This window comes from Amborella trichopoda, chromosome 10 (genome assembly GCF_054954075.1).
Source record: "Amborella trichopoda isolate Santa Cruz 75 chromosome 10, AtrichopodaSantaCruz75HAP2 v2.0, whole genome shotgun sequence".
Taxonomy (NCBI): domain Eukaryota; kingdom Viridiplantae; phylum Streptophyta; class Magnoliopsida; order Amborellales; family Amborellaceae; genus Amborella; species Amborella trichopoda.
Window position 1 is genome coordinate 2336380 of NC_142345.1, and position 25863 is coordinate 2362242.

General features: G+C 37.0%; 1 protein-coding gene across 7 annotated transcripts; it reads right to left on the bottom strand.

Moving 5' to 3' along the window:
* LOC18427928 (SNF2 domain-containing protein / helicase domain-containing protein / HNH endonuclease domain-containing protein) lies at positions 1 to 25546 on the bottom strand. 7 transcript variants are annotated; one of them, XR_016043102.1, is made up of 22 exons: positions 24740 to 25546; positions 23809 to 24168; positions 23279 to 23411; positions 21562 to 21737; positions 16185 to 16258; positions 15957 to 15992; positions 15775 to 15865; positions 14979 to 15038; positions 14074 to 14299; positions 13171 to 13370; positions 12729 to 12830; positions 12483 to 12593; positions 12273 to 12338; positions 12058 to 12156; positions 11233 to 11571; positions 10294 to 10556; positions 9241 to 9428; positions 6183 to 6285; positions 5746 to 5891; positions 1632 to 1711; positions 1097 to 1266; positions 1 to 469 (listed from the first exon to the last, which is right to left on the bottom strand). XR_016043102.1 is itself a non-coding variant. In XM_020663478.2 (22 exons), the coding sequence occupies exons 1-22, from the start codon at positions 25049 to 25051 to the stop codon at positions 362 to 364; spliced, it is 3489 nt and encodes a 1162-aa protein (XP_020519137.1). In that variant the 5' UTR covers positions 25052 to 25546; the 3' UTR covers positions 1 to 361. The 7 variants fall into 7 exon arrangements, 5 of the variants coding, with proteins under 5 accessions (XP_020519137.1, XP_088706167.1, XP_088706169.1 ...); XR_016043101.1 differs by having other exon boundaries at positions 5746 to 6059; positions 10294 to 10602; XM_020663478.2 differs by having other exon boundaries at positions 10294 to 10602.
* Between the last annotated feature and the right edge of the window lie 317 nt (positions 25547 to 25863).

Sequence of the window (25863 nt, forward strand, 5' to 3'; positions counted from 1 at the left end):
TTTTCCAAAAAGAATTTCTTGGCCTTTGTTAATGTTTATGAAAGCCATAATAACCCACTTGTTACACATACATTAAGGACCTCCTGTCAAAAAATAATAACAATAATACACTTGAATCAAGAGGCTGCATTCAAAATTGAGAAGAAGCACTTAAATCAAGAGGCTGCATTTAAAATTACACTACCCTATAACCCCCTACTTCTTACCCCCACCCCCCTCCCCTACTCGGAATAGGGGACCAAAAAAAAAGAAAAGAGGAAAATAAGAGGGGAGCAGGGAGCTTTACCCCTCTTATATTGGCCTCCATTATAGCCGAGAAAAGATTTTCCATATCAAAAAATATATTTTAGGCGGGGTATTTTCATGTGACATCTGTATCATGCTTTGTTGTTATGGAATATGAGCTCCCAGGAACATCAACCAACAGCTCATCATCTTCACAATTTTGCTCCTCCAATAGCACTCTTTCCTGCATAACAAATACTCATGATCACTACCTAAACTATCGGCCACATATACCACACTCCCATGGGAGCACAATGTACACTTACTCCGTTGGGCACAAGAGCTACTTTGGAGGATTTTCCAACCCGAAACTTTGAGATCACTTTAGAATCACCAAATGAGTATTTTCAATAATAAAAACAATATTGAGTTCGTAAAACAGTTAGATATGATTGTCCAAAAGAGTATCTTGAGACGTATTATTTTATAGGCACATAGTGTGCATAGAATTTCTTTTTTTAAGTGTGCATAGGTTGAGGAGGTTACATACCCAAAATTTAGGATCCCAAAATCACTCTTGGATAGGGCTTTAGCCAAGAGAGTCATTGGACGATATGCCCCCGCAGGAGCATATATCTTTTGACAAATGTTTCATGTTTTCCAAGAGAGAGAACAAAGAATTTCTTTGTATTATTTTTTTCTTCCTTGTCCTAATTAAATTTCACTATGTTTTTTAAGGGAAACAGACGAGCATTCGTTCCACGAAATTGGTGGTTCCAGTTAAAGTTTATATAGCAGGCAAATGGAGAACACAGTAACCTTTTTCGTGCAGTACGAGTATGATTTAACTTGGTGCAAGAACTAAAATTACCATTAACTTGAGTGGCTCCTCGTTGGCTCCATCTTTAAGCTCCAGTATTAAGACCCTGAGTTGCTCTTTAGCCTTGGTTCTCAACATGCATCTTTCATCTCTTTGAGCAGCTGTAACTTCAGAATGGCAAGCAACACATAATGTCCTCATGTTCTCTAAGGTGCATTCCCCTGAATGATAGTCAGGTAAGAGTTAACAATTAAGTAGAATTAGAGCTAGGTCTTCAAGTTGTTTCTTATTGACAAGTAACATGGATCTCGTAAAGATTTTTTTCTTTTCATTTTATTATTCTGATGCACCACAATTTTATTAAACAGTAATACAGACATCAAACCCCAAAGGGGGCGACATGTACATAAAAGGAGAGATAGAAAGAGAGAGACAGAGCTAAAATAAAGAAATAGGGAGGGAGGCATGTCCCAAAAAACGAACATTAGTTCCATCTAATGTAACTTAGGTTTCGAATAAGTTCTCATAAAAATAACTCAGATTGTGAACTAGTCAAGATCCATACGGGATGTGCTCACAAACTCACCACCCCCTTTGTAGACTGGAACAATATGGTCTGCATGCCATGCATTGCCTTCTACGGGTTCATGGATGAGCTTGTCCAACCTGCATAAAAACATAGGACCGTCGTGAAAAGCCTCTGTTGGTGAGGTCTATACAAAACAGCACAACAAACATATAATAGCAGAAACAAACTATCATTTTACAGTCTCTCTCTCTCTCTCTCTCTCTCTCTCTCTCTCTCTCTCTCAATATACACACCCCATACATAATTTATGTCTTTAGAAGGCCCAAAACTGTCCTATCTTCATCATATATCATACAGTTGGGAGTAAGCCAACAATAATAACGTATTAATTGCACCCTTTAATGGAAAGTTGTAGCAGCCACCAACCATTCTCCTCATCTCCCTCGCTCGCTTCTCAAACCTGGTCTCTTCTATTCCTTCAAAGATTTAATTATTCAGCTGGATTGCCACGTTCGAAAGAGCCCCCGCTGCTGACCTGCTACAAAAGAGGGGTATGCCGATCCCAAACAGGTGTGATGCAAATCAGAGGAAAATCAAGCAAACACCTACTCCTACATAGCTATCCAGTTTGGGGCTTGTGGAGGTTCTTGCTACAGTAATTCAACTGGACATAGCTGACTCCCTACTCTGTCCACATCTCATCCTTTTCATTAAATGTCCACCATGTTTGAGGTTGGGCATCTCCCTTTGGCATGCAAGAGTGGATGCCACCCTTTGGGATCTCGACCAAGAGGAACAACAGGATCTTCAATGGGAAGCACTGGCCATTTTTTGGCCGAGGAACAACAAAATGTTCAGTCATCACACCAACTAGGCTTTTTTCCAAGATTGACATGTCCTGAAAGACCTTAGACCACTACAAATCCCTCGCTCCTCTCTTTGGAGACCATTGAAACAGGGCCAAACCAAGGTAAATTTCGTCGGCTGCTCCCTTGGCAACTGGGTCCCATGGGCAATGGGAGCACTTTCAGAGACAATTATGGTAATATCCTACTGTCCTTTTTCATTCTAAAAAAAATGGGAAATTTACATACGGATGTATTTCTACCGTTATAGGGATGGCCCAAAAATAGGCTGTTATTACCTGGAAAGACAGATTCCTGAATTTTTTAATTTTTTCAAGTTTGCCCTCAATCCGATGTTTGCAACATTGGACTGCTCGGTAACCTCGATATTTTTACCAAATTTACAAAATATGAGGGAGGGGAGGCGTTAGATACAATAAGGGAGAGAGGGTAGAAGCCGCGACGGATGGGATGGGATAAGAAAATGTTGGAAGGATTTCTGTGTCCATTCCTCCTCGATGACCTCTCCTCTCGGGTTTTGTGTGGAATCTTTTCTTCCCCGCCTCCTAAAATCACCCTTGCCATCACCAACAGTCAAGAAAGTTTTGCACCAAAAAAAAGGAAAAGGGGGAGAAGATCCCTCAAGACATAGTCCATGCCTTGCTCCACTACTCCACCTCCAACTTGACAGGGGCATGACAGTGCGCAAGATGAGGGCCATAGCCGACATCTTCGTACGTAGATGCCCCTGCAATCTTTTGGTGTTCGATCTCGGCCACGAGAGCTTGGTCTGAAGGGCCCTAAACCATGGAGGCCAAACAGGGTTCTCGGATGAGTGAGTACTGGATTGCCCATATTGAGAAGAGGCACCCTGGGATCAAGGCCTACGACATCCAATACACCACCAAGGTCAAAAGGAGGATATGGTGAGGGTTGCAAAGGAGTAGGTGGGTGGAGACTATAGACCTGTTTAGAACTTGCTTTTTCTCAGAATGCCCCTCGCCCTAAATGACCTCTTCCTCCCTCATATTTGCAAACTTGGGGTTACCAAGCAGTCCAATGTTGCAAACATCGGACCGAGGGCAAACTTTAAAAAAAATAATAATAATTCGGGATTCCATCCTTCTAGGTAATAAGGGCCTATTTTTGGGTCATTCCATTATAACGGTAGAAAAACCCAGTCCGTACGTAAATATTTCAAAAAAAATATCCTACTGCCCTTTTGCAAGATTTAATGGCCATGTCGACTCCTCGATGGCTGAGGTTCTCGCCCTTCTTGAGGGCCTCAGAAGGTTTAACCAAGATTGGAACCCTATTTTGATAGTCAAGGGAGACCAAAAATGTCATTTAGTGGGCCTCAAGTGTCTCCCCATGTCCATGGAAATTAAAACACATTCTGACAAAATCTTCGATATATGCAGGCCTATGCAAATCTTTTGGCGAGATACGCAGCACAAGGCAAACTAGGAAGGAGCTTGTTCAGGAAGTACAACTGGGACCTTTTTCCACCCTTTGAGTGCCTGGACCTCCTTGACCTCTCTCCTCCCGCACTCAATAAAGACTGTACCGGTGTATTTCGCATGTACAAAAATTTTCAGAAGAATACCGTATGGTTTTGCTTTGTATAGAGAACCCAATTTGGCTGCCACACTCCTTTTTGTAGCAAATACGAATAGTAAACTCCCTCACAAAAGAAAACAAAGGCATTCATTTGTGACTTTTTGCGGCTTGCTGAGAGCAGTTTGATCAAGAATGGATGGCTAATGGTTCCTAGACACATAGAATATGTGTTGGGAACCATAAAAAGGCTTCACACACACACAATCAAATTTGTATAAGTTGCAACCTTAAACAATCAAATTTTATCATAAATATAGTTTTGGTGTAAAAATACTTAGTATGGCTTGAGAATCTATTTTCATCTCTAATTATAAAATCTTAAACTCTAAAGATGTTCAAATCAAGTAGTAGATCTATAAACACTTGAAAATCTTGAAAATGGACGGTCCAGATAATGTGTTGCAAGAAACACTATTTTTAGGACTCGAAATCTTTTTTTCTTTTCATATACATACATCTTGATGTCGCGATGACCAATTAGAGGGTTTTCCAATATGATGGATTTTTGAGGTGCACCGTATTTCTACATTTTAAGGATGCAACCATTTATAAACTTTCTATATATATATGTATGCATATATATATAGGGTGCGGTTTATATAGAGCCTAGGCTCTAAACAATCAAATTAGAGCCTACCTTCAAATAGTGTTGAGAAATGTGGTTTCAATATTGTAAATCTTTGTGATAGACTTAAAATATATTTTTATATTTATTTATAAATTTTAAAGCTTCAAAAATAGTGGAGATCGATCAATCTATGAAAACTTGAAAATCTTGAAAATTGACAGTCCAAAAATGCATTACAAAATACACTATTTCCAAAACTTGAAATCCATTGTTTTTCATGTGCCAACATCTTGATGTCGAGATGATCAATTTGACGATATTTGGGCGTCAAAACAACCTCTTCTAGTGAAATGTTTGTGGTAGGCTCAAATTTGATTGTTTAGAGCCTTAACTCTATATAAACGTTTCCCATATATATATATATATATATATATATATATATATATATATATATATATATATATATAGCCTTAGCTCTATATAAACTTTTCCCATATATATATATATATATATATATATATATATATATATGGAAAAGGCTTCAATACAAGTTTGGAGCCATAGTGCCATAGTAACTTTGGTCTAGCTCCCAACTGTCCAATCTCCATCAAAGCAATAGTGCTATAGTACACGAATTTTATCTTTTTCTTGCATAGATCGGATTTGAGCTTAAATTTTGAGGTGTGCACCATCACAAACCTAAGAAAAATAGCAAAAATAATTCTTAAAAATAAAATAACCAAAATGTCCTGAAAAATACACGGACGCTTTGGTGATTTTATTTTTCGAGAATTACTTCTTTTTTTTTAGGTTTGTGAAGTTGAAGTGCACACACCCTTAAAATTTCAGCTCAGTCCGTTTTTTTGAAATAAATAAAATTCATATAGTTTTGGACAACCGCAACAATCAAAATTCATTTGGACAGTTGGGAGCCAGACCAAAGCTACTGTAGCGCTTCTGTCCAGACTACATACACACTTGTGCATGCGCACGGACACGGACGGAAATCCTGACACATTCAAGGGTGCGTGCTATGAATGACATGAACCTCCCATTAAGAGACAAAAGATTAAATTTCTTATTTAAGCAACTGAAAAAAAAGAAAGCCAAAGTACCAGAGTAAAGGACAGAAACTTACAAGCTCTTATGCTTGGCAACATTGGGAGCAGCCTTTTGAACATAGTCTCTTCGAGTATTAACAGATAAGGGCTTTATACATTTAACAAGCTTATGGCAATCTAACTTGCAGTTAGTACAAACACCCTGCTCAATCTGGAAAAGTGCCTGAATTACAAGCAAAAGTCCGTGAAAACCAGTATATAGCATCAAAGGGAAAGGCATAAATGAAAATTAAGTATGGTCTATCAAATTTCCCATGGAATCTTAGCAAAACAACTGCATAAAACAACTGCATCCCCCCACTCTCCTTTGCCCTTTACCCCATCTTTTTGTCTGCAAGAATGAAGAGCACTAAAACAAATGTTCTCATGTTGTTTCATTTCAAGCACATATAAGTGATATTATGTAATGAGCCAGCAAATAGTGGAATAGCAGGTCAAGTTTAATGATCCTCACCTCTCTTAGTGCTTGTTGGCTAGTTCTTATCCTGTATTCCTCATAGCAGCATAAATTACAAAAGAGATCCTCAAAAAACTCTGGTTCCTTTGAGAGGTGGCCACTGCACCAAAAACATATTCAGTGATCAGTAAAGTTCAGATACAACTGCTTAATTCCAATAAAAACAAAGATACAACCATAGATGCAAGCAGCCCAGTGGGGCTGGAGATTCCCCCTTGGGATCTCGCTCCGATGATCCTGGAGCCGTCGACAGACTGGAGCTCGCTCCTCTCATCAAGGGAGCCCAAGCCCATCTCATAAAGTTCTCAATCACAAATTAGAAGGAATCTTGATTCCCTTGGAAGGGGATCATGACCCCACTAAAAATAGGCCATGATCATGATTTGGAGGGATCTCAATTCTAGAGGAAGTTTCAAATATTTTGAAAATTGAACCTGATAGCTTTGATTTTGCACTTTCTTTTTTTTTTGGCTTTTTGTCAATTTTCTAGCTAACAACCACCTATATACAATTTTGCTTTCCGTTTTCGATGTATGTGGTTACCTAAGTGGCAAACAGACTTCGAGTCACCTGAGTCGGGTTAGACCTAGGGGGGTCCCCAGTCCCGGATAGCCCTGAAGAGGAAGAAATGCCAAGGTTTTCTAGAACAAATGGTTCTCACCGAAAGAAGTAACTATGGAATTCGAAGGAGTCAAATAAATTATTTTCTCCTTTTCTTTTATTAATGGATCTAAATTCCACTTACAAGTGCCACAATACATTGTTATAATAAGAAATAAAACCCTAAATACAATCTAGGATCTTTGTTATTACTACCAAATAAAATAGACACAATCCAGGAATGAAAAACAAGCTTCTATTAACAATTTTAATACAAATATTTTTCCTGGAAATGAAAATAAATAAGTGAATAATGGCTGAAAACAAAACCAAACAGCTGAGTTACTCAAATTTGCCTAGGTTCACCACCATACGACTTAATACACCCTACACTCGATTTCCTAACTGATGGAGCACTTTGATCCTATTGGCCTCGCTGAATTTTCTGTGCCAGAAAGCTTCCTTAGGCAATACCTCACAAATCTAGGTGAGCATAGGTTAGATTTATGTAACCCTCTAGAACTCTTAGGGAATATGCCACAAGGCACCTCCCTTTTTCTTAGGACTGGGCATTCCTCCCTTTTCAAGCACTAGGTGGTGTGCAGTGTGCATCACCCCCTTCGGGTTTCTAGGGTGGTGCATGTGACCCACTCTAGAGAGAGAGAGAGAGAAAAGAGAGGAGTCAGAGTATGTGTGGCATGGAGGAGAGAATGAAGATATAAAGATGCTAAGGAAAATTGTGTAGAGAATGAGGGAAGGTTCCCTCCTTATTTAGGACTCAAAGACCTTAAGTATGCTTATTAAAATTGCGACTCATCATGACTAATAGGACTTTAGAAAATCAGTTAGGTGAGATAGACTTAACTTTGAGCCATCTATCCAATGAATCAGCCAACATTATTTAGGGAGGAACTGTAGGATCCTTATCCCATGAATCTTTGACCTATATCCACTTCTAGTCAAACTATGATAAAACTAAGCTATAGCTAATCTTCTAGAACTCTCAAGATTGTAGGAAATCAAAAAGATAAAAGATATTGTTATTTTATATATAAAGATGGTATACAATGAAGACCAATTCACCCTTGATACAATTACGTATGAAATTGGTTTGCTACATTTAATGGTCAATATTAATTGTCACCACCTTGTATCAAAGGTCAATGTTCTCATTGTATACTTTTCCACATACACACACACACAATACATATATATATATATATATATATATGCACGAGGGGGGCGTCCCACCTTGTGTACGGTGTGGGCCCCCATGGGCTCTACACCCCACCTATGTGGAGTGGCACACATGTGGAGCTGGATCCAATTGTAAAAATTCTGAAAAAATTGTAAAATTCACAGAAAAATTATTAAACTGAAACAAAAAATATCTAGAAGTGGACTACTACCAATGGATCAAGATAAGTGACTATCAAGGCAGTCCACCTGATCCAATAACCATGACCCTCAACTATCTTTTCAAAACAACCCAACGTGACCCATGACCCACAATCTCATGCAGGGGCTCATGATTAGCTCTTCAAAATTCGCCAAGAAATTATTGAACCATAGTCTTGGAATGTGGATTACAATCCTTCCCCCCCCCCCCCCCCCCCCTCCCTCTGAAGAGCAAGTCAGATGCACATATCACTATAGTACAAGGGGGGCTCCCTCTAAGCACATGTACACCTATTCCTTTTTAGGGTTGCTTTCTACAATATTGTTGTCATGTGTACATGTCGTGTGAAAGTTTGTTGAGGATTTAGATCTCGTTCTCACAAGCCTACATCCGCACACCAAAGACCACTAAGTTACTAACCATCCCTAGGTATCTCTCTAAACCTCAATAAGGAATGACCTACTGAAAAACATTTTTGGTAGCGCCACATGCCAAGGGTTAAGGATTTTGGAAATGATCATAGCCATAAACTGCCCAAACCTTAGGTCAGTCAACTAACGCACACACTCCCATTAAAGTGTATAATTCACTATAATTTATATTTGCATGCTCAACTTTCCTTGTCTCATCTGTTTAGGGACTCTAGGCTATTCCTAAATTCAACCATTATCATGGCCCTCCAATCTCATTTTTCTCTATTTTTGATGCGACTTTTAGGTTGTAGAATTCTCATTATGCATGTGCAGATAATGCTAAAAAGTAGATTATACATTTCTCAATTAATTAAATAACTTTAACACACACACACACACATTCTCTCCCAGAAGCTCCTATGGGATGGAGCCTCAACTTTATGTCAATCCTAGACATCCACTCCCACTCCAGCCCCCACTCGCGCTCCCGCTCCCAACAACTGTGGATACAACTGTTTTATTTCCTAACCTTTGGCTCAATTGCCAGGTTACTAATTTTGTCCGAGGAGAACCCAGGATCCCTCATTCTGAACTTTCAATCACCCAAATTAAATAGAGAATTGTGTTATGCATGCGTACTTACGTGCAAAGTTTTTGACAGAGTTTACAAAGTGGCTCATCCGCTATGGTCCAGGCCTGCATGTATTCTTTCTCCTTATTGGGATGGCCGCTACTAAGGGTGATCTTTTTCCACATTGCATTCTCAGGCAGAGCACAACTTAGCTCATTTAGAGGAGTAAAACGCCTTCTACTTTTGCCTTTCAACAGTCCCTGTTACAATAAATGTTTATTAGCCATGACACCAACAAACATTACTCGAATTCAGAGGGTACAACATGAGCTAAAACAAAACTATAGAAGTAGATATTGTAGAATATTAAACGCAGAGTTTAAAGATATCCATTTGCACTTTTTTCTCTTGGTAAGTTAAATGAATGAGTGGGAATCAAACTCGTTACAAGAGCTTGAGGAAGTCCTTTCCATCTGGAGCTAGCCTGAACCAAGACGATATTTTCATTTATTTCATATCATTATCCCGCTGGGAAATAAAAGCCACTTAAGAAGGAATTTCTTTTTATCTGAAATTTTGGAATCAATTTAATAATCTCTAGACCATTAGTTTTAAAGAAAAAAACAAAAAGAAAAAAAAGATGGATTTCGAGATTCTTAAACACTTACATCAGAATGTCCAAAGTCGGAGTCCCTATTCAATCTCAGAATGTTATTTGTCCAAGAACAAGGCAGTTTCAATTTTGGTTTTTTTTTTTTTGGGAGGTTGACTGCTAGTTCAAGAGGTTACATTACCCAAATTTCAGGTCCTAACATTACTCCTACACTGGGCTATTACCCGAGGAAGCAAATGGAGGAAATGTTCCATCGGGATGTCAAATATTTTGGCTTAATTAATGGTATACATGCCCCACAATTGTCCATTTAAAAAAGTAAAATAAATAAATAAATATTAATTTCAAAGTATCACTGATATATCACAAACCATTCCCCATCTCTACTTCTCAATCGGTGCTCTTCTCAACAGCTCTGCAACCCTAACTTGTGTTCTCATCGCTTGGCTTAGATGTGAATTTATCTGATTAATGATACAAGTCTTCATCAAGAAAGAATGACGAAAACTTACTCCAGATCCATGGTTGCGCTCTTCCTTCAAATAGTAGAGCTCAAGATCCAAAGGCAGCTGCAGGGGTTTTCCCAGCAATTTACTCCGCTCAACAGGTCTTAGATTGTTCCATTCCTTTAGGAAAGCAAGCAAAACATCCCTATATATCGGATTCTCCTGTATTGGCATGGCTTCCTTGTTCATAGTACTAGTACATAAACTGTGTGACTCCAGATCCTCTGGCCTAAAGTTTTCAGAAAGAAGCCTTGGTCGTGAATCCTCACCTGGAATGCATATGTGTAAGTGCACCCTTCCGGTATGTCGACTTACCTATCAGAAAACAGATATGAAGGAGAACAGATGATGGAGAACAAAATCCTACTCAAAAGAAGACAATGACAACAAAATAAGCAGCATTTAAGCAGTTCATAACATAATTACTACAGAACGAGAGTAGATTAATATTGTTTCTATAAACGAGAGTAGATTAATATTGTTAAGTATAAAAACCCCTTAAGTACAAAGAAATAAGTAAAACATTTTCTGTTCCATAAGAACCGTCATTCTCTTTAACAAATTATTTCATTGAACTACAATAAATGTTTGGTTATTAGATTCAAACTAAAGTACATTGATGAACAAAAACAAGGTTCCTAACCACTGAAATAGAAATTTAGATTGAAATTCAGTAGCATTCATATACAAGGATAATCATATACAAGGATAACCACTGTCCTTTTTGAAAAAGACGATATGTAAGGATTCATCCTTAAGTAAATCATTAAGTAGCATTACAACACTGGTAACTGTAAGACCCTTGCTCCATCCATCTAATATGGAAATAGAGAAAATGAGAAGACATAGAGCCTTGCCCTAAAGTGCCACCCCAAAATAAGAAATATGGAGTTTAACAAGTTCAAATATCATTAAAATTAATTGAAATATGAAGTTCAACTCTACCTCAAACCGAAGTGAGTTTGGAGAAATGGAGCCAAATCCATCAGCTTCAATCTGTTGTCCAACTCCACTTTTACCGATTATAGATGCTTCACTGGGTGCTTCCTCAGTCTGCATTTTCTCATTTGCTGGAGATAATTGAGAATTTGTTGGCTCGAATTTGGAGAAAGAAGTAGCATCACCCTTGGCCTTGGGCATGCTTTCATCTTCGGCACTGCACTTAACGAACCTACTGACCGAATCCTGATTTAAATAATTTACTTTCATGTTTTCTTTGGTAAAGGCATTCTCATTGGAGGCCCCAAAATCATCCAGAAAATCTAGACTTTGGACTGTGTCAACCTGCCAGTAAGTAGGCAAAAAGATAATAAGCATATGAAGCATAGCATCAGCAATGAATTAGACCTTAATATCAGATACCATTCACGAAACAAGTCATCGACGAGCATATCTACTGTTTTTTACCAGAAAATATCAGCTTCGGAGAGCAAAAGACACTTTAAAACAAGATTTAACAACTTCGAATAAAAATTAGAAAAGTAATGATCATGAATCTATAACATTAGCCACAACTCATCTATTTAGGTTTTACCCCCAAAAATTAAATCTCTCTGGGCTACTGAAACTTAAGGGCGGGACAAGTCACCCCAACACTCCATATAATGAGGACTGCCAGACAACTCACAGTTAATGTTTTCAGAGTTCCACTATATGTAATATCAAATTGCTAACTCTAAAGAAACTTTTCAGCCAACATATCATTTGAATTAAGAAAATAGTATCTGTGAAAAGGAAAATATCATAGAAAACAGGGAGACCCATATGCACCTTTATCTCCTGTATAGCATCATCTCTTCCATTCATCATAGTTGAAACACGGTATAAACTTTTGTTTAAACGTTGCAATTGTGCTTCATCCGAGGTACCCTGAGAGAAGAATGCTCTCTGTTTTAGACAAAAACTCCACGAGTTCCATAGGAGAAGCTCCATGAACAATTGATGCAAATCTTTTATTAAGAAAACATGTAGTAAAGATATCTAACCTTTGCACAAAAGATATAAATATTGACAGCATTTGATTGTCCTCTCCTATGAGCCCTATCCTCAGCCTTAAATGATATACAAACAAATTATATGGCTACAAAAATCATATGGAAAATTTGTATGGAGATTAAAAGCCAAAACTGTTGAAATAATGGCCATTATAAAATATTCGCCTAATTAATCAAATTAAAATTCTTATATAAAAACACCTGAAGCAATTCTGAAACAGATTTTGGAAGCTCCACAAAGACCACATTTTGAGCAGAGGAAAAGTCCAGTCCAACTCCACCAGCCGTGATACCAATTATTGCGATCTTCACCTATAGTAAAAGGCAATGCACTAAATGGTCTCTCAAAGTAACATGACCAGACTACCCACATTGCATCATAATAGCCAAATATTTGCCATTACTATAGCACAAAAGAAGTTATGCTAATTAAAAAGCACAAGAGACCTCAGCCCTTGAACGAAAAGCTTCCACTGCCATCTGCCTAGCTCTAGGAAGTGTGCTCCCATCAATACGGACAAAATCAACTCCCCTCCGACAAGTGACATCCTAAAGAAGGAAAAAATTTGTAAATCAATTACTTCCTAGAAAATTCTTCAAAAATTACTTCTCTAACAAAACACATAATGGTCAGCCTTCAGCTATCTATAACCTTGAAACCCATTATGAAATATTTTACATCACATAATCCCATTAACTCAGCGGGAAGTCATCACTAATTATTCCCAGGATAAAACTACAATAACTAATTAGGCTACAAAAACTGGCCTTTCCCCATACAAATAAAATTACAGCTGAGATCACCCTAACGGATTTATGACATTTGATTAACTTCAGAGCATCTAGTTATTATTCCACTACCATTGACATGTATCGAATAGAACAAGACCTGTATTCCATCAAGAACCTTCAAATGATGCCCAAAAATGATCATTTTCTGGAAGCATGGTCCCTTGTCAGAAATTTGTACATCCTCAGCTTCCATGAAAACTGGATGGTTCGAAAGCCACTCACAAAATCCAGATAGCTTTGCAATGCCTATCTCTTGATATGACATCTCTCTCGAAGTACTGTGCTGAGTCCTAATATCTGGAATCCAATGGAATGAAGAAAGCAGAAATATATAACGATTACCAAATCAAAATATACTAAAAACATATTAAAAAAGAAAAGAAATTTAAGTACACAGAAAGGACTTCCCTGGCCAGATGCAACATATCTCTACAGGCATAAATTTCATAACTTGATTGAGACATTGTCAAATTAACACATAAAAAGATCTGAATGCCAAGTTTCCTTACTGCTGCTTCATGTCACATAAATGCTTAAGGATTCAAACACTCAACCCAGAAGTTTTGGCACAAAGAGTTCCATCCCTTAGGGTCATCAGGTGAAATCTCACTATGCGCAAGGCATTTGAGATTAAAAACTCATCACAGGATGCTCATGAAATTTGCATGAACAGTTCTTGGAAGATGAACATGAAATGCAATCTAATTTGTATATGATTGGCAGTAAAAAAGATAAAAATGTATACTATAATCTAACAACAGAAACAAGTTATGCTACAAACCAATGGACTATGTAATACATCGGTTCACCATTATCAATTGAAATGGAGTGATGGGGAAAGAGTGGGACCCACCATTTAGAGTCAAGTCTTATTCTGGTGGATCCCACTCTCACCTATGCCTCCATCAGTTCGAGGGATGGTGATGACAAAATGAATGATGGTTTCTCCATAGTCCATTAGAGTGTACTCAGTGGGGTACAATTTCCCAAAAAAGATTACCTTTTGATTCAAAGCAATTATCTGAAGGAGCACCATTAGGACCATTATGGCAAGGGGAAGAGTGCAACATAGATCTACAATTGCATTCATTATCCATGCACAACCCTGTGCCGCCCCTTACAGCTTCCATTGCAGCATTAATATCCGATTGTTTCAACTTTAATCTAATGATCTGGCGGCGTTTAGGTGGTAGTTGTACCATCACTTGCTCCTTCATCCGCCTTATCTGCCATTTAAAGAGGCAGTCGAAGAACATGTGTAACTCATATCCAAATGCAATGCGCCAAATACAATCAAAGTTCATTCCCTTTGTCTTTGTTAAGTATTGTGATGCATCGAATACTATCCCAAGGAAAAACCAATACGCAAACAAATCCATACAATTTTCCAATTTTAATCACTGTGTCATAAGGTGTTTGTTCTCATCACATTGAAAAAGTTATAGAAAGAGTAGTTACATACAGTTTACATTTTGCTTCAGACATTTTGCTTCAGATCTTTGATATTATTCCCCATGTATCCCATGCTTTGCATCATTCTCAATGCAGATATTTTCTCAAAAATCTTATTTTAGTTCCCATTTAAGCAAATGGACATCTTTTCCACACCATAACACTGCGATATTTGGCAGTGTACACTTATACATATTAGCAGCTATGCCCAGTCGATTTGTTGTGTTCTGGAAGACTACAATAAAATTTAGGTAACAGTCACTTTTGGAAGTACTACTAGCACAGAGATTTGTGGACCCAATTGATAGGCATAAACCAATGAATAAATCTTACAAGACTAAGAAGATATCACCACGCTATATGGTGAAACAAGAATATAGGATGTGTACTCTAAATATCTAGAAAAGAAAAATAGCATATGAAATATTAATAGCAAGCAAAAGCAGAACAGACCATAACTGTTTCCTTGAGTAGCACATTAAGCTCCTGCAAGCGAACACCCTTTGAAAAATCCTGAAAATGAGCAGCAATACACATTAAAACTTAAAACTTTTTCTAATCAGAAGACGGCAAACTTATGTGGCAATTTCAGTACTTTCATAAGAAAGCCAATTAAAGGCCCTTAATTCTCCCAACAATAGCATTAGAATGGTATCAGTAAAAGGCCCATAAGAACTAGGAAGAACTTAATCATTCTACAGATTACCACCAAGATAAATATCAAACATAACGTAGCATCTGAGAACAAACAAAAACACGCACATGCAACCATAAATATATTTATGTGCATAGATACATGCATTCAATATGCTGCATCCAGTGATGTGTATATAAGGCACGCATCTATACAAGCATTGTTCCCACGAATATATGCCTCAAAATTATTCGTCCACATAAATAGTGCAAATGGAATAAACACAATATAACTGGAATCTCTAGCCAATCCACTAGACCTAAAATGACATACCATTCATAAAAAATGCACAATTATAACCACATATCATACAATATAGTAAAGCACATCGACTAAGTCTCATGGTGATTTATAACTCACGCAATAAGCAGGTAAAGTTCGATTGAAATAGTTCCTTGCCAAGACGAGTAAGAACATTTCAGGCAAAAAATAACAATATGATTTCAAAAAGTTGCTTGTAACCAATTCGTACATTTACTCATTAGTTACAAACATTGATAAACTGTGTAAATCAATCGTGCATATTTCACTGTTGAATGAGCCTGAGGGGAGCACCTTATAAGAATTCCCTTGGATCCCTTGGATTATCTTCATGGAGCAATAGATTTTCGCAAACTCATATTTGTCTTTGCCTAGCAACCCTGGCCTATGGTCGACAAGCAGATAATCAATATTGAGAAAGAAATTCAGAGAGGAACAAGTATAGAAAATAAATGTCAGAAGTGAAGCATACTAACCATAGGATATTTATCTGATGAAAGATATCATAAGGCCTGAAATCACAAAGGAACAACTATCACAACAGGAGATAATGAGATGATGTCAAGGTTATCTTTTTCACTAATATTTCAATATATAATGTTTGCCTCAGAAAATGAAATATTCCATTAATATAGTTTATTATGTAATGAAAATTACAAGGGAGACGTAATAAAACCTATTGCAGCTTCAATAATCAAAATAACCTTGACAATGAAGGAGTTCCCGAAAGCAAGATTATGCGATTCACATTGGTTGCCATGTCAAGAACAGCTTTTGTCTGTAATAAACAAACAGAAAAGCATATTACGAGTTGAATAAGATGTTATAAAATTGCCAAATGCAGTACATCATCTGTTAGAAGATTAAAAAACGGGATTGTATACTATGAGACCATTTATCTTTCTTACAAGTTCACAATTACTCCCAGCAAAAAGATGCCAAATTGGATGGCTTGGGGTGTGTCACAAAGTTTGAGATTTTTTTTTTTTTTAGCTTTGAGTCTAGTCATTGAGCTTTGAGTCTAGTCAATGACACACTCAACCATCCAATTTGAAATCTGAAGGACAAGAGTGATTGTGCCTCCTTGTGCAAAAAGTCAATGGTCTCTTAGTACATTTTTCCTTAATAAAAAGAAGAAATTTTGCAAAATTAAATTCAGGGCTCCTTACAATAATCGTGAGGAAAGATTTTCAGATAATTCCCCTGCAAGGCTTATTAACTTACATAAACCTACTAAACAACCATATAGACTAAGACCATATTTGGATCACCACTCAAACTAGAATGAGTGGCAAATTTTAATTGGGGAGGACAGAATACCACAAAGTCATCAGTTTCTGGATGTTCAACCACTTCATGATTTGTGTGCTTCTTGCAGCCTTATTATGCAGTGTGCGCCATATTAGAATCCAGTGAAGAACAGATCTGACCTATTTTCACAAATTGTTATGTGGACTTAGCATTCCATCAATCACTACCCAGAATGGCATTTCCTTGAATGGACCATCATATAACCTAGGAAACTAATAATAAAACCACAAATAGATGAATGTAGCAATGTAGCACCCTTTAAAATATCAGGATGCTTCTATTAGAAAGGCTTGATGCAATAACACTCCAAAGTAGCTGCAAAAAAAATATCAAATATTCTTAGGTAGCTTGTTGAAAGTGAGGATGCGGCTTCCAGATCAAGTGAACCGACTGGAAAATTTGAAATAGAAGGATTCCTTATAACTGCTTCAATTAGAGTCTACCTTGATATGATTTTTTCTTAATTCATGAATCAGACAATTGGTGTTGACATTTATGACATCAACATGCTCGAAAACAAATCCTGAATGTTAAGTCCAAACTCCTTCAGGAGACTATTAACAGTAACCAACATGCAGGTTGCAAAGGCCATCGCTCTATGGTCTACTTAAGGCTTGATCAAGAAATCACATGGCGTATCTCTTTAAAGACATCAAATTCTAGCTAACAAAGTCATAAAAGCTAGTAATCAATTCTAATTAGAGCAAGATCTTAAAAAACGGTCCTCCCGATGCCTAGGCGCCAAAGACACCTCTAACCGCACGCCTAGACCTGGGTGCCCCATTTTGGGCAGGTGCCCAGGCGGGCACCCATCGCCCAGTTCTGGGTGGGTGGATGTGGGCCTTTTTCGATTTTTAAAGATGCCCGAAAGGGAAAAGGGGGTAATTTTAACCCCCAAAATTGATTAAATAGGTTATGAGAGTTATTTTCAACCTCCAAAGTTAAAAGAACATTTGCATAAGCCCTCAATCTCTTAGCTATACCTATTTTTGAGAATCAAAAGTATTTTTTGTGGTTCGAAGAAGCTTTCTAAACTTTTCTTTTATTATAGAATATGGAGAGTTGGAGACTATCACTAATACATAGCGTATTAGACTTTTAAATTTTAAAAAAATTTGTATGATTTGAATTTTGAAATTCCGAACAAGTTTATTCTCAACATGCGATCTGTCATATGTTTGTATATAGAAAAGTATATGTCATATGTTTATATATAGAAAAGTATATGTCATATGTTTGTATATAGAAAAGTATGTTATAATATTTTCAAATGCAATAAATTACAAATTTGACACAAATTTATGAATAAATGTGCATTTGAATAGCATATATATATATATATATATATATATAAACAATTTGTACTACAGGACGCCTGAGGTTTTGGGCGCCGTGCAAGGCCGACTGCCTAGTGTTTTTTTAAACCTTGAATTAGAGGGAAACTAAATGAAACATGTGTCTATCCTTAAAACTTAAATGAGCTAAATCTATATTAATATCCTAAAAGAAGTATGAAGACATCATTTCTTGACAATCTACAGGAATTTCCTTTTCTAACTACATTTGTATTGTTTGCTCACCAATAAAAAGTAATAATAATTTAATGCTCCACGTACAAAAAGTGTCCAAACAAATAATACATTGACCCATATATCTCAACCAATAAAATCATAATGACAGTTTTACCCCTGTGAACAGTTAATATAAATACTACTTATGAAGTAAGGGTGAGGTTTCTATAAGGTTGCAACCTTAAACAATCCAATTAAGGCACATCTCTAAATTTTATCATAACATATAATTTTGTTGTAAAACATTTCTAGGATTATCTTAAAGCCTATTTTCATATCTAATTAGAAAATTTTAAACTCCAAAAATGGTTAAAATCAAGTAGATCTATAAACATATGAAAATCATGAAAATGGACGGTCTAGATAATGTGTTTCAAGATGCACTATTTTTTGGACTCAAAAACTTTTTTAAAAAATATTCATACATCTTGATATCGAGATGATCAATTAGAGCGTTTTTCAACATTAAAACAACCTTTCCGGTATATTTTTGAGGTGCATATGTGATTCTACATTTGAAGGTTGCAACCTTATATAAACTTTTCCCATGAAATAAACAAAAAAATAAAAACCCTAGAATCCCTAAAAAAAACTAAGAACTCTAGAAATAAACCCTAAAACAAAAATTATAATATGTATCCTTTAAAACTAAATAAAATAAAAAATAAGAATAATTCTTTTTGAGAGCAAAAATAAAAATAAGTTTGCCCTCCATCATTCTCTCCTGGTTGGAGAAAACTCATTCTCAAGTTTTAAAGTGTGCTAAGATGAAATTGGGTTTTAATTCGGCAACATTCTTCAACTCGAATATTGTAAACATGATCCTGGGACTTATGGATTACTGCATCAATCAAAACACAACGATTGTGCATTAGAACTAAGAAACCTTTGAGAAAAGGGTCATTGTATGTTGATAATATTTTTAATCACATAAATTTGTTGAAGTTGCATCACTTTAGCCATGTAACCCTGCTGAATTTCCCCAAGCTCAACTCTAGAACACACCACGAGTGCATCTTTGAAATTAGCGACTAAACCAATAACTTCACTTATCAATTCTCCTTTGAGTCCATCTTTTTTCTCGCCAGATACCAATTCAACCAAGAAATATTGATCATCATCGTAGATTGGATCTCCTACAAGATCTTGTTCTTCATCTAAGTATGTGTCTAAGATTGGAGGTGAATCCCAATCTGCAACTTGCGGATTTTCGAGGCAATCTTTGTCAAAGACAAGAATCTCATCCTCCAAACCAAAAATTGTAGAGTTATGTTCCCAACATCTAGGTCTTCTATCACCATCCTCAACACTTGAATCCACACGTAGAGCGCGAAAGTGAAAAGGCTTATACTTGAAATCCTCTTGGGCTGAAAGATCACCGTATTGCCTATTATTGAGGCAAGCGAATTGTTGTGTCAGCTGCTGAACTTGACTTTCAAGTTCTTCAATTCTCTCATATCTGAGATCATGGAGCAGATCTATGAAAACCCCCTTGCACGACACCTACTTGCCTTGATTGGATCGCTCAAATCACAAACCCTAGACAGATAATGAACAAAAACTCGTTTAAATGCACAAGATCTAGGTTTTGTTGTTGATCTAAGGTACAAAATCGACACTAAAGTACCTTGTTATAGAAACTTGCTACAATAACTTTCATACAATGCTATAGTACGTTCCGTGTAGATCGCAGGCTCTGATACCAATGTGAGAAGAACATAAAAATCAACAAGAAACAAAGCTAAACACAAGCACAAATCGAAAAAACCCATGGTTTCTTCTCCATACTCCAAGCTAGGGTTCCAAAACCTTAAGCTTTTCTCTCTTTCAATTTCTAAAAATCATGTGGAATGACCCCTCAAGGCCGTACACACCACGTATATATTATAATTTAATGTTTCAAGTACAAAAAATGTCCAAACAAATAATACATTGACCCGTATATCCTAACTCAACTTAAAATTCATTATGATAGTTTTACCCCTATGAACAGTAATTGTGAATAGTACTCATCAAGTAAACAAAAAAAATAAAAACCCTAGAATCCCTTAAAAACTAAAAGATCCTAGAAATAAACACTAAAACCAAGACAATAATATACATCTTTTAAAATTGAATAAAAATAAAAAATAAGAATAATTTTGCCCTTCAACATCAATAATCCTTAATATGAAGGATCGAGTTTCCAAATTTTAAGAATGGCGGAGGAGCGAGATCCCCTTTCCCCGGAACGCAAGATTGGGATCCTAGAGCAGAATCGCCCACTTAATTGTTGATTGGTAACCCGGGGCCAGCGGGAATAGGAGGCCTTTTCCGCAACCACGAAGGGGACACCGTAGCCTCTTTTTCCAAGCACGCTAGCCATCAAGACGTTCAACCAGCAGAGGCTCTAGCTGTACTAGAAGGTCTCAAACTTTTCGATAATAACTGGGGCCAAACTTTGATTGTCTAAGGCGACTCCCGTAATGTTACCTCCTGGGCATCAGGCATAGCTGAATGCCCCTGGTGCTTGCTCCAAATTTTCAACGAGATCTCAAACTTATCCAGAGCCCTTCAAATCTCATGGAACCACGTGTGGAGAGAGAGGAACTAAGAGGCCAACTCTCTAGCCAAAGAAGGGGCACTCAATGACACTGTTTGAGTGTATTCTTTTAATTCCCCCTCGACCTCGCTAGGACACCTCTTCTTGCTTTGATTCTGTTTCATAGCCATCTGTAATTACAAGGCCTTTGGTGTTCTAAGCTTCCTCCCCAGGAAGCAATCTTTATGTAATTTATTATAGCAATACAATCAAGTTAACTTTCTCAAAAAAATTGTTGGATCCCAAAAATATTGGATCTAGTAATGAAGAGGGAATCAAAACCATCGTTACAAAGTGATTATGGAGCTTAATGTATCACTTTCGCACAACATTAGAGGAACCCCTCTATTTTTCAAGAATACTTGAAGTTTTCTAAAGCATTGGAAGAAACAGACTTAAGATTACAAGCCCTTACGGTCCCCCCCAGTTGCACCACCAAAAACAAAAAAAGAACAAAAACAAAAAAAAAAAAAAAGGGAAGGAAAACTTTGAAAGCTAATATTTATCATATGAAATTTATGGCAATTGACTTTTTTAAGCACATCATAGACCACCAAGCCTTCTAAACGAGGAGTTTGTGCAAAATCCATACTATCAAACCATAGGCATGGCATGTACCTCTTGGGACTCTATCATTTTCTTAGTACATCGGACATTGTGAGACTCATCCACAATCATAACTGCCCATTGTTGCTCTAGCATACTCTTTCGCAAACGATGAAGCATTGTGTAGGAGATAACAACTACTTTGGGGCATCTTGTCAAGTTCCCAAGATTATTTTGATGGCCAAAAACTGCAAAAAAATAAGTTGAAATATGATGAATAAGGAAAAGAATAGACAAATATAGTTGGTGATCATACACAAAAGAGAAGACAATCATGTTTATACCTATAGGATCCAGGACATGGATCTCATTAAGAGTATAATTTGGAATTCAACGGCATCAAAACGATTAAGGACATCATGATTAGTCGCTTCCAACAAAAATTAAAAGGTTTAGAAATCCACGAAGTGCAGAAGAACCAAAAACTCAAAATACAGTTTCCTAATAAATGGTCAAGCAATCACCGCATTTTGTTTCAGTAGATAAATTCATCACAACGTCAATATAATAGGATACCATTTACACAATTTTGTATATTTGTGTGTGTACATGTGTACAAGAACTCATGCACACGAAATAGCTGCTTAACATTGTGCGCAAATGATACTTTTTCATTTATTCCCATACACTCTTAGGTTTCAAGCTACAACTATAATACACATTCTACCAGTAATGGTTTGTGAATACATTTGGTTGACTTGGCAGCTGGTATTCTAAAATCTTTATGTTAATCCTCGGAAATATAAAAAGCCAATAGAAAAATTTGAAAGGATAACTGAATAGAAGCACGTTACAGCCAACTGTACTCATAAAATTGCATGAGTACTTCCTTATATCAATAACGTGAATTTCAACATCCAACCTAATGGCTAAATCTTGAATCCTTCATGTTTTATATATAAGCATGCATTTGCTTCATGGAAAGTAAAAACGCATGCTGTGAATGATTACCATCCACAGCTGGGCCACCATACATCCACAAGGACAGACAGTGCAGTCAAAGTGTCATATCGTAGAACGTCCGGTGTTTTCCATCATAACAACTATGGTTCAACTCCACCATTAGATAGTGGATGCTCAAGCTGATGATTACTTGTGCATATACCATATGCAGGTGTCTATGGTATACTTCCCCTTAACATCATTCCGCAAAGAGTGAAGTTCTCCTCATAACTAAATTGCATGCATCTCAGTACAAGCAAGCTAAAATTGCCCCGAGTACCATTTTGTCAAATGATTTAACTTCACCTCGGAGATGATTAGTCCCCATTCTTTGCAAAAGACAGACTAGCTCATCTGAGGTTGGATTCTACTATTCTAGTGCTGGAATTTTCTTGCCACTCAAAGAAAGTTCTCATATAGTGAAACTCAAGAATCTTCCATCATAACTTCTACAAACTGTAGAAGATCTTTGAGTCTTCATACATGAAGACCTTGGAAAAATTTAAATAAAATAGATACGCTCGATCACTTTCCTAATATTTTCCTGTACCAAATTCTTGGACCCTGATAGAAGGAGAACTTTAGACCCATTGAGTCTAGTTCCACCTAGACAAGCACATGAGACACAACAAAGCACAAAATATGTTGTCTTCAGTATCAGATTCAAACAAACACTTTAGAGTAGAGGAGTTTGCTAGAGGGATATAATACAATAAACCGGTATCAGTACTAAAACTAACAGCACATGTTTTATAGTATGTCTAACTTGATATTGACAAATACTTACCGAGATGAATATCTGCTGGTAAACAAAATGGAAGCCAGCGCTCCAGTTCTTCTGCCCAAGAATACCGCAAAATGGCTGGGCATACAACAAGAACAGGACCTTCACTCATAAAACAACATGCAATGGCTATTGCCTGCAAAGAGAAAACATTGAAATGAAATTGTAAAAGTGAACAACTCAATTTTCGAAAAGGCCACCAATGTTGATACTAACTCACTGCAAGAAGAAAAATAAAAGGTTGCATGCCTAAAGAAAAAGAAAGAGTGAGGGGGAGAGACAAATGAAAAGAAAGTGAGAGATCAAAAGAGGACAAAAACAAGCAAGAAAAAGAGCTGGCAAAAAAAAGAAATGGGTAGTATGAAGAAAGATATATCAAAACAATGCCCTTGTACTTCCAGAAATAATCAGTATTAAGTTTGAGATATCACAAATAAACATGCTAAAGAAAGAGAAGAGCTGCATACACTACCAAATGCATGACAAAAAAAAATTGAACAAGGAATGCCATAATAAAAAGAACAAGCATATACCTGAATGGTTTTCCCAAGCCCCATTTCATCAGCAATGAGACAGCGCCCACCTCTTCGTAAACCAAATTTAACACCATCTAATTGAAATGGTAGAAGCAAATCTCGTAACTTTCTCGGCAACTTTCCTAGCAATGCATCTACTTCATCGTCTGACACATGATTTGGCATGCATGGAATCCACTTGCCTCCAATAGAGGAATAAGATAATTTTTGAACTACTGCAAGTGTTCTCCAAGGTATCTCTTGCAATTGAATTCTTGGGATTTTCTTTAGGCATCTCACCACCAAATCATAGTCCTTGAGCTTATAAACAGGTACCTTTCCACGACCCCCGACTTCAACATAGCGAAGAGGAACAACCTAGCAAAAAATGAAGACCACAAATGGAGAACTTCTACAACTCATCAAAGAGATGAAACTAGAGAAAGAAAATTCAAGTCCATAAAAAATTGAAAGCAGAAACTAACCTCCTACTCAGAAGTTAATAAATGACACTTATATAGATTATACATTTGCTCAGATTGCAAACAACAGCCATGTAAAATAATAACAAGCCAAACCAAAATAAAAAAAAATCGTGATAAATAATATCAAATCAAAGAGTTACATGTAACGTAGACTATAATAGGAGGGCCCAACAAAAAATAATATCAGCACCCAGAAGTCCAATTAACTGGCAACTTTCCATTTCTCTTATTAAAATTTGAATTTTACAGGTTCGAAAGCCATATTTATGGGGGACCCAAAATTTTGAAACCTGGTTCACAACTCCAAGAATTTAAATTACCCACAGAGGGACGAAAAGATACTCCAAAAATAAGAAAAAAAATTAATGAAAAAAACCCCAGATACCCCAGAAAGAGTAAATAAATAAGGAAATGTACAGAGAGAGAATCACCAAACAAAACAAAATTCAAGGAGAGAAACTCACCGAAGAAAGACAAGGCTCAACCCTCTGCTGAAACTCCGTTTCTCTGTAGTAAAAGAACCCGGGAACTCGCTCAATAGCCATGGAGAACCCATCAGATGAACAAATCTCAATATTAACCCTAAAACCTTCGCATGCTTTCTCTGTTATCTTATTTTCATTCTCTGCAGCTTTCTCACTCTCGGATGAGCTTCTTGAAACCTTTCGGCACTTGAAAAGCTGCCATGAATTGGGGTTTTCTCTCTGCCTTTTCTTGGCGAGAGCAGCAAGCCTATTGGCCTCAGCCCTCTTTCTCTGCTCATCTGTGAGCTCCATGGCTTAAACGCAAGCATTACAGAGCACAGAGTGGGAAATCAAAAGAAAACTTGCAGAGATTCATGATCTTAGACAGAGAAAAATGGAAGTCTCTGAATTTGAAGTTGCACGAGAGGGACAGAGATGTGCAGTTGATTTGAAGAGAAAGAAAGGGAGAGAGGTGCAGAAAGGTTTTAATTTGTAGAGAGAGAGAGAGAGAATGTAGGGTTTAGGAGAGAGAAAGTGGGAGAGATACTGTAGGGATTAGGAGAGAGAAAGTGGAGGAGACGCAGTGCTTGCAAAGAGCGGCAAAGGAATGCATAATTTGAAGAGGGAGAGAGCGCAGCGCGGTAGGTTTGTAGAGAGAAAGAGACCAGATTGCTTGTAGAGAGAGAGGGGCAAATGCATACAAGTTTCAAGAGATTTTAGAGAGAGAATTATAAACGAAGGCACGAAGGCACCTATGAGTCACATAGAGAGGCGAATGCGGAGAAGTTTCAATGCACGTTAGAGAGAATTATAAATGGCAGTGCTACTTTTTAATGTAGAATTATTTCGTGCCGTTTGGTTACTTGGACACTAAAGATTTGACATTTTTTTTTAATAGGAAAAAGTTTATATAAGGTGTAAGGTGAATCCAAAATCTCACCGGGGATGGTCGGTCTTATATTGGAAAACCCTCAAATCGGTCATCTCGACCTCAAGATTCATAGACATGAAAGAAAGTGATTCTAATACTAAAAATAGCTCATCTTCTAGCATATTATCTAGACAATCGATTTTTAAGATTTTCAATGGTTATAGATTAGCTTGACCGTCACTATTTTTTGAAC

Excerpts from the sequence above, each read along its gene's own strand:
- LOC18427928 (XM_020663478.2), bottom strand. The coding sequence starts at position 25,051 with ATGGAGCTCACAGATGAGCAGAGAAAGAGGGCTGAGGCCAATAGGCTT. Across the intron at positions 12,157-12,272 it reads TTTATATCTTTTGTGCAAAG|GGTACCTCGGATGAAGCACA; the intron begins GTTAGATATCTT and ends TTCTTCTCTCAG. Across the intron at positions 1,712-5,745 it reads GTTGCCAAGCATAAGAGCTT|GTTGGACAAGCTCATCCATG; the intron begins GTAAGTTTCTGT and ends GTTTTTATGCAG.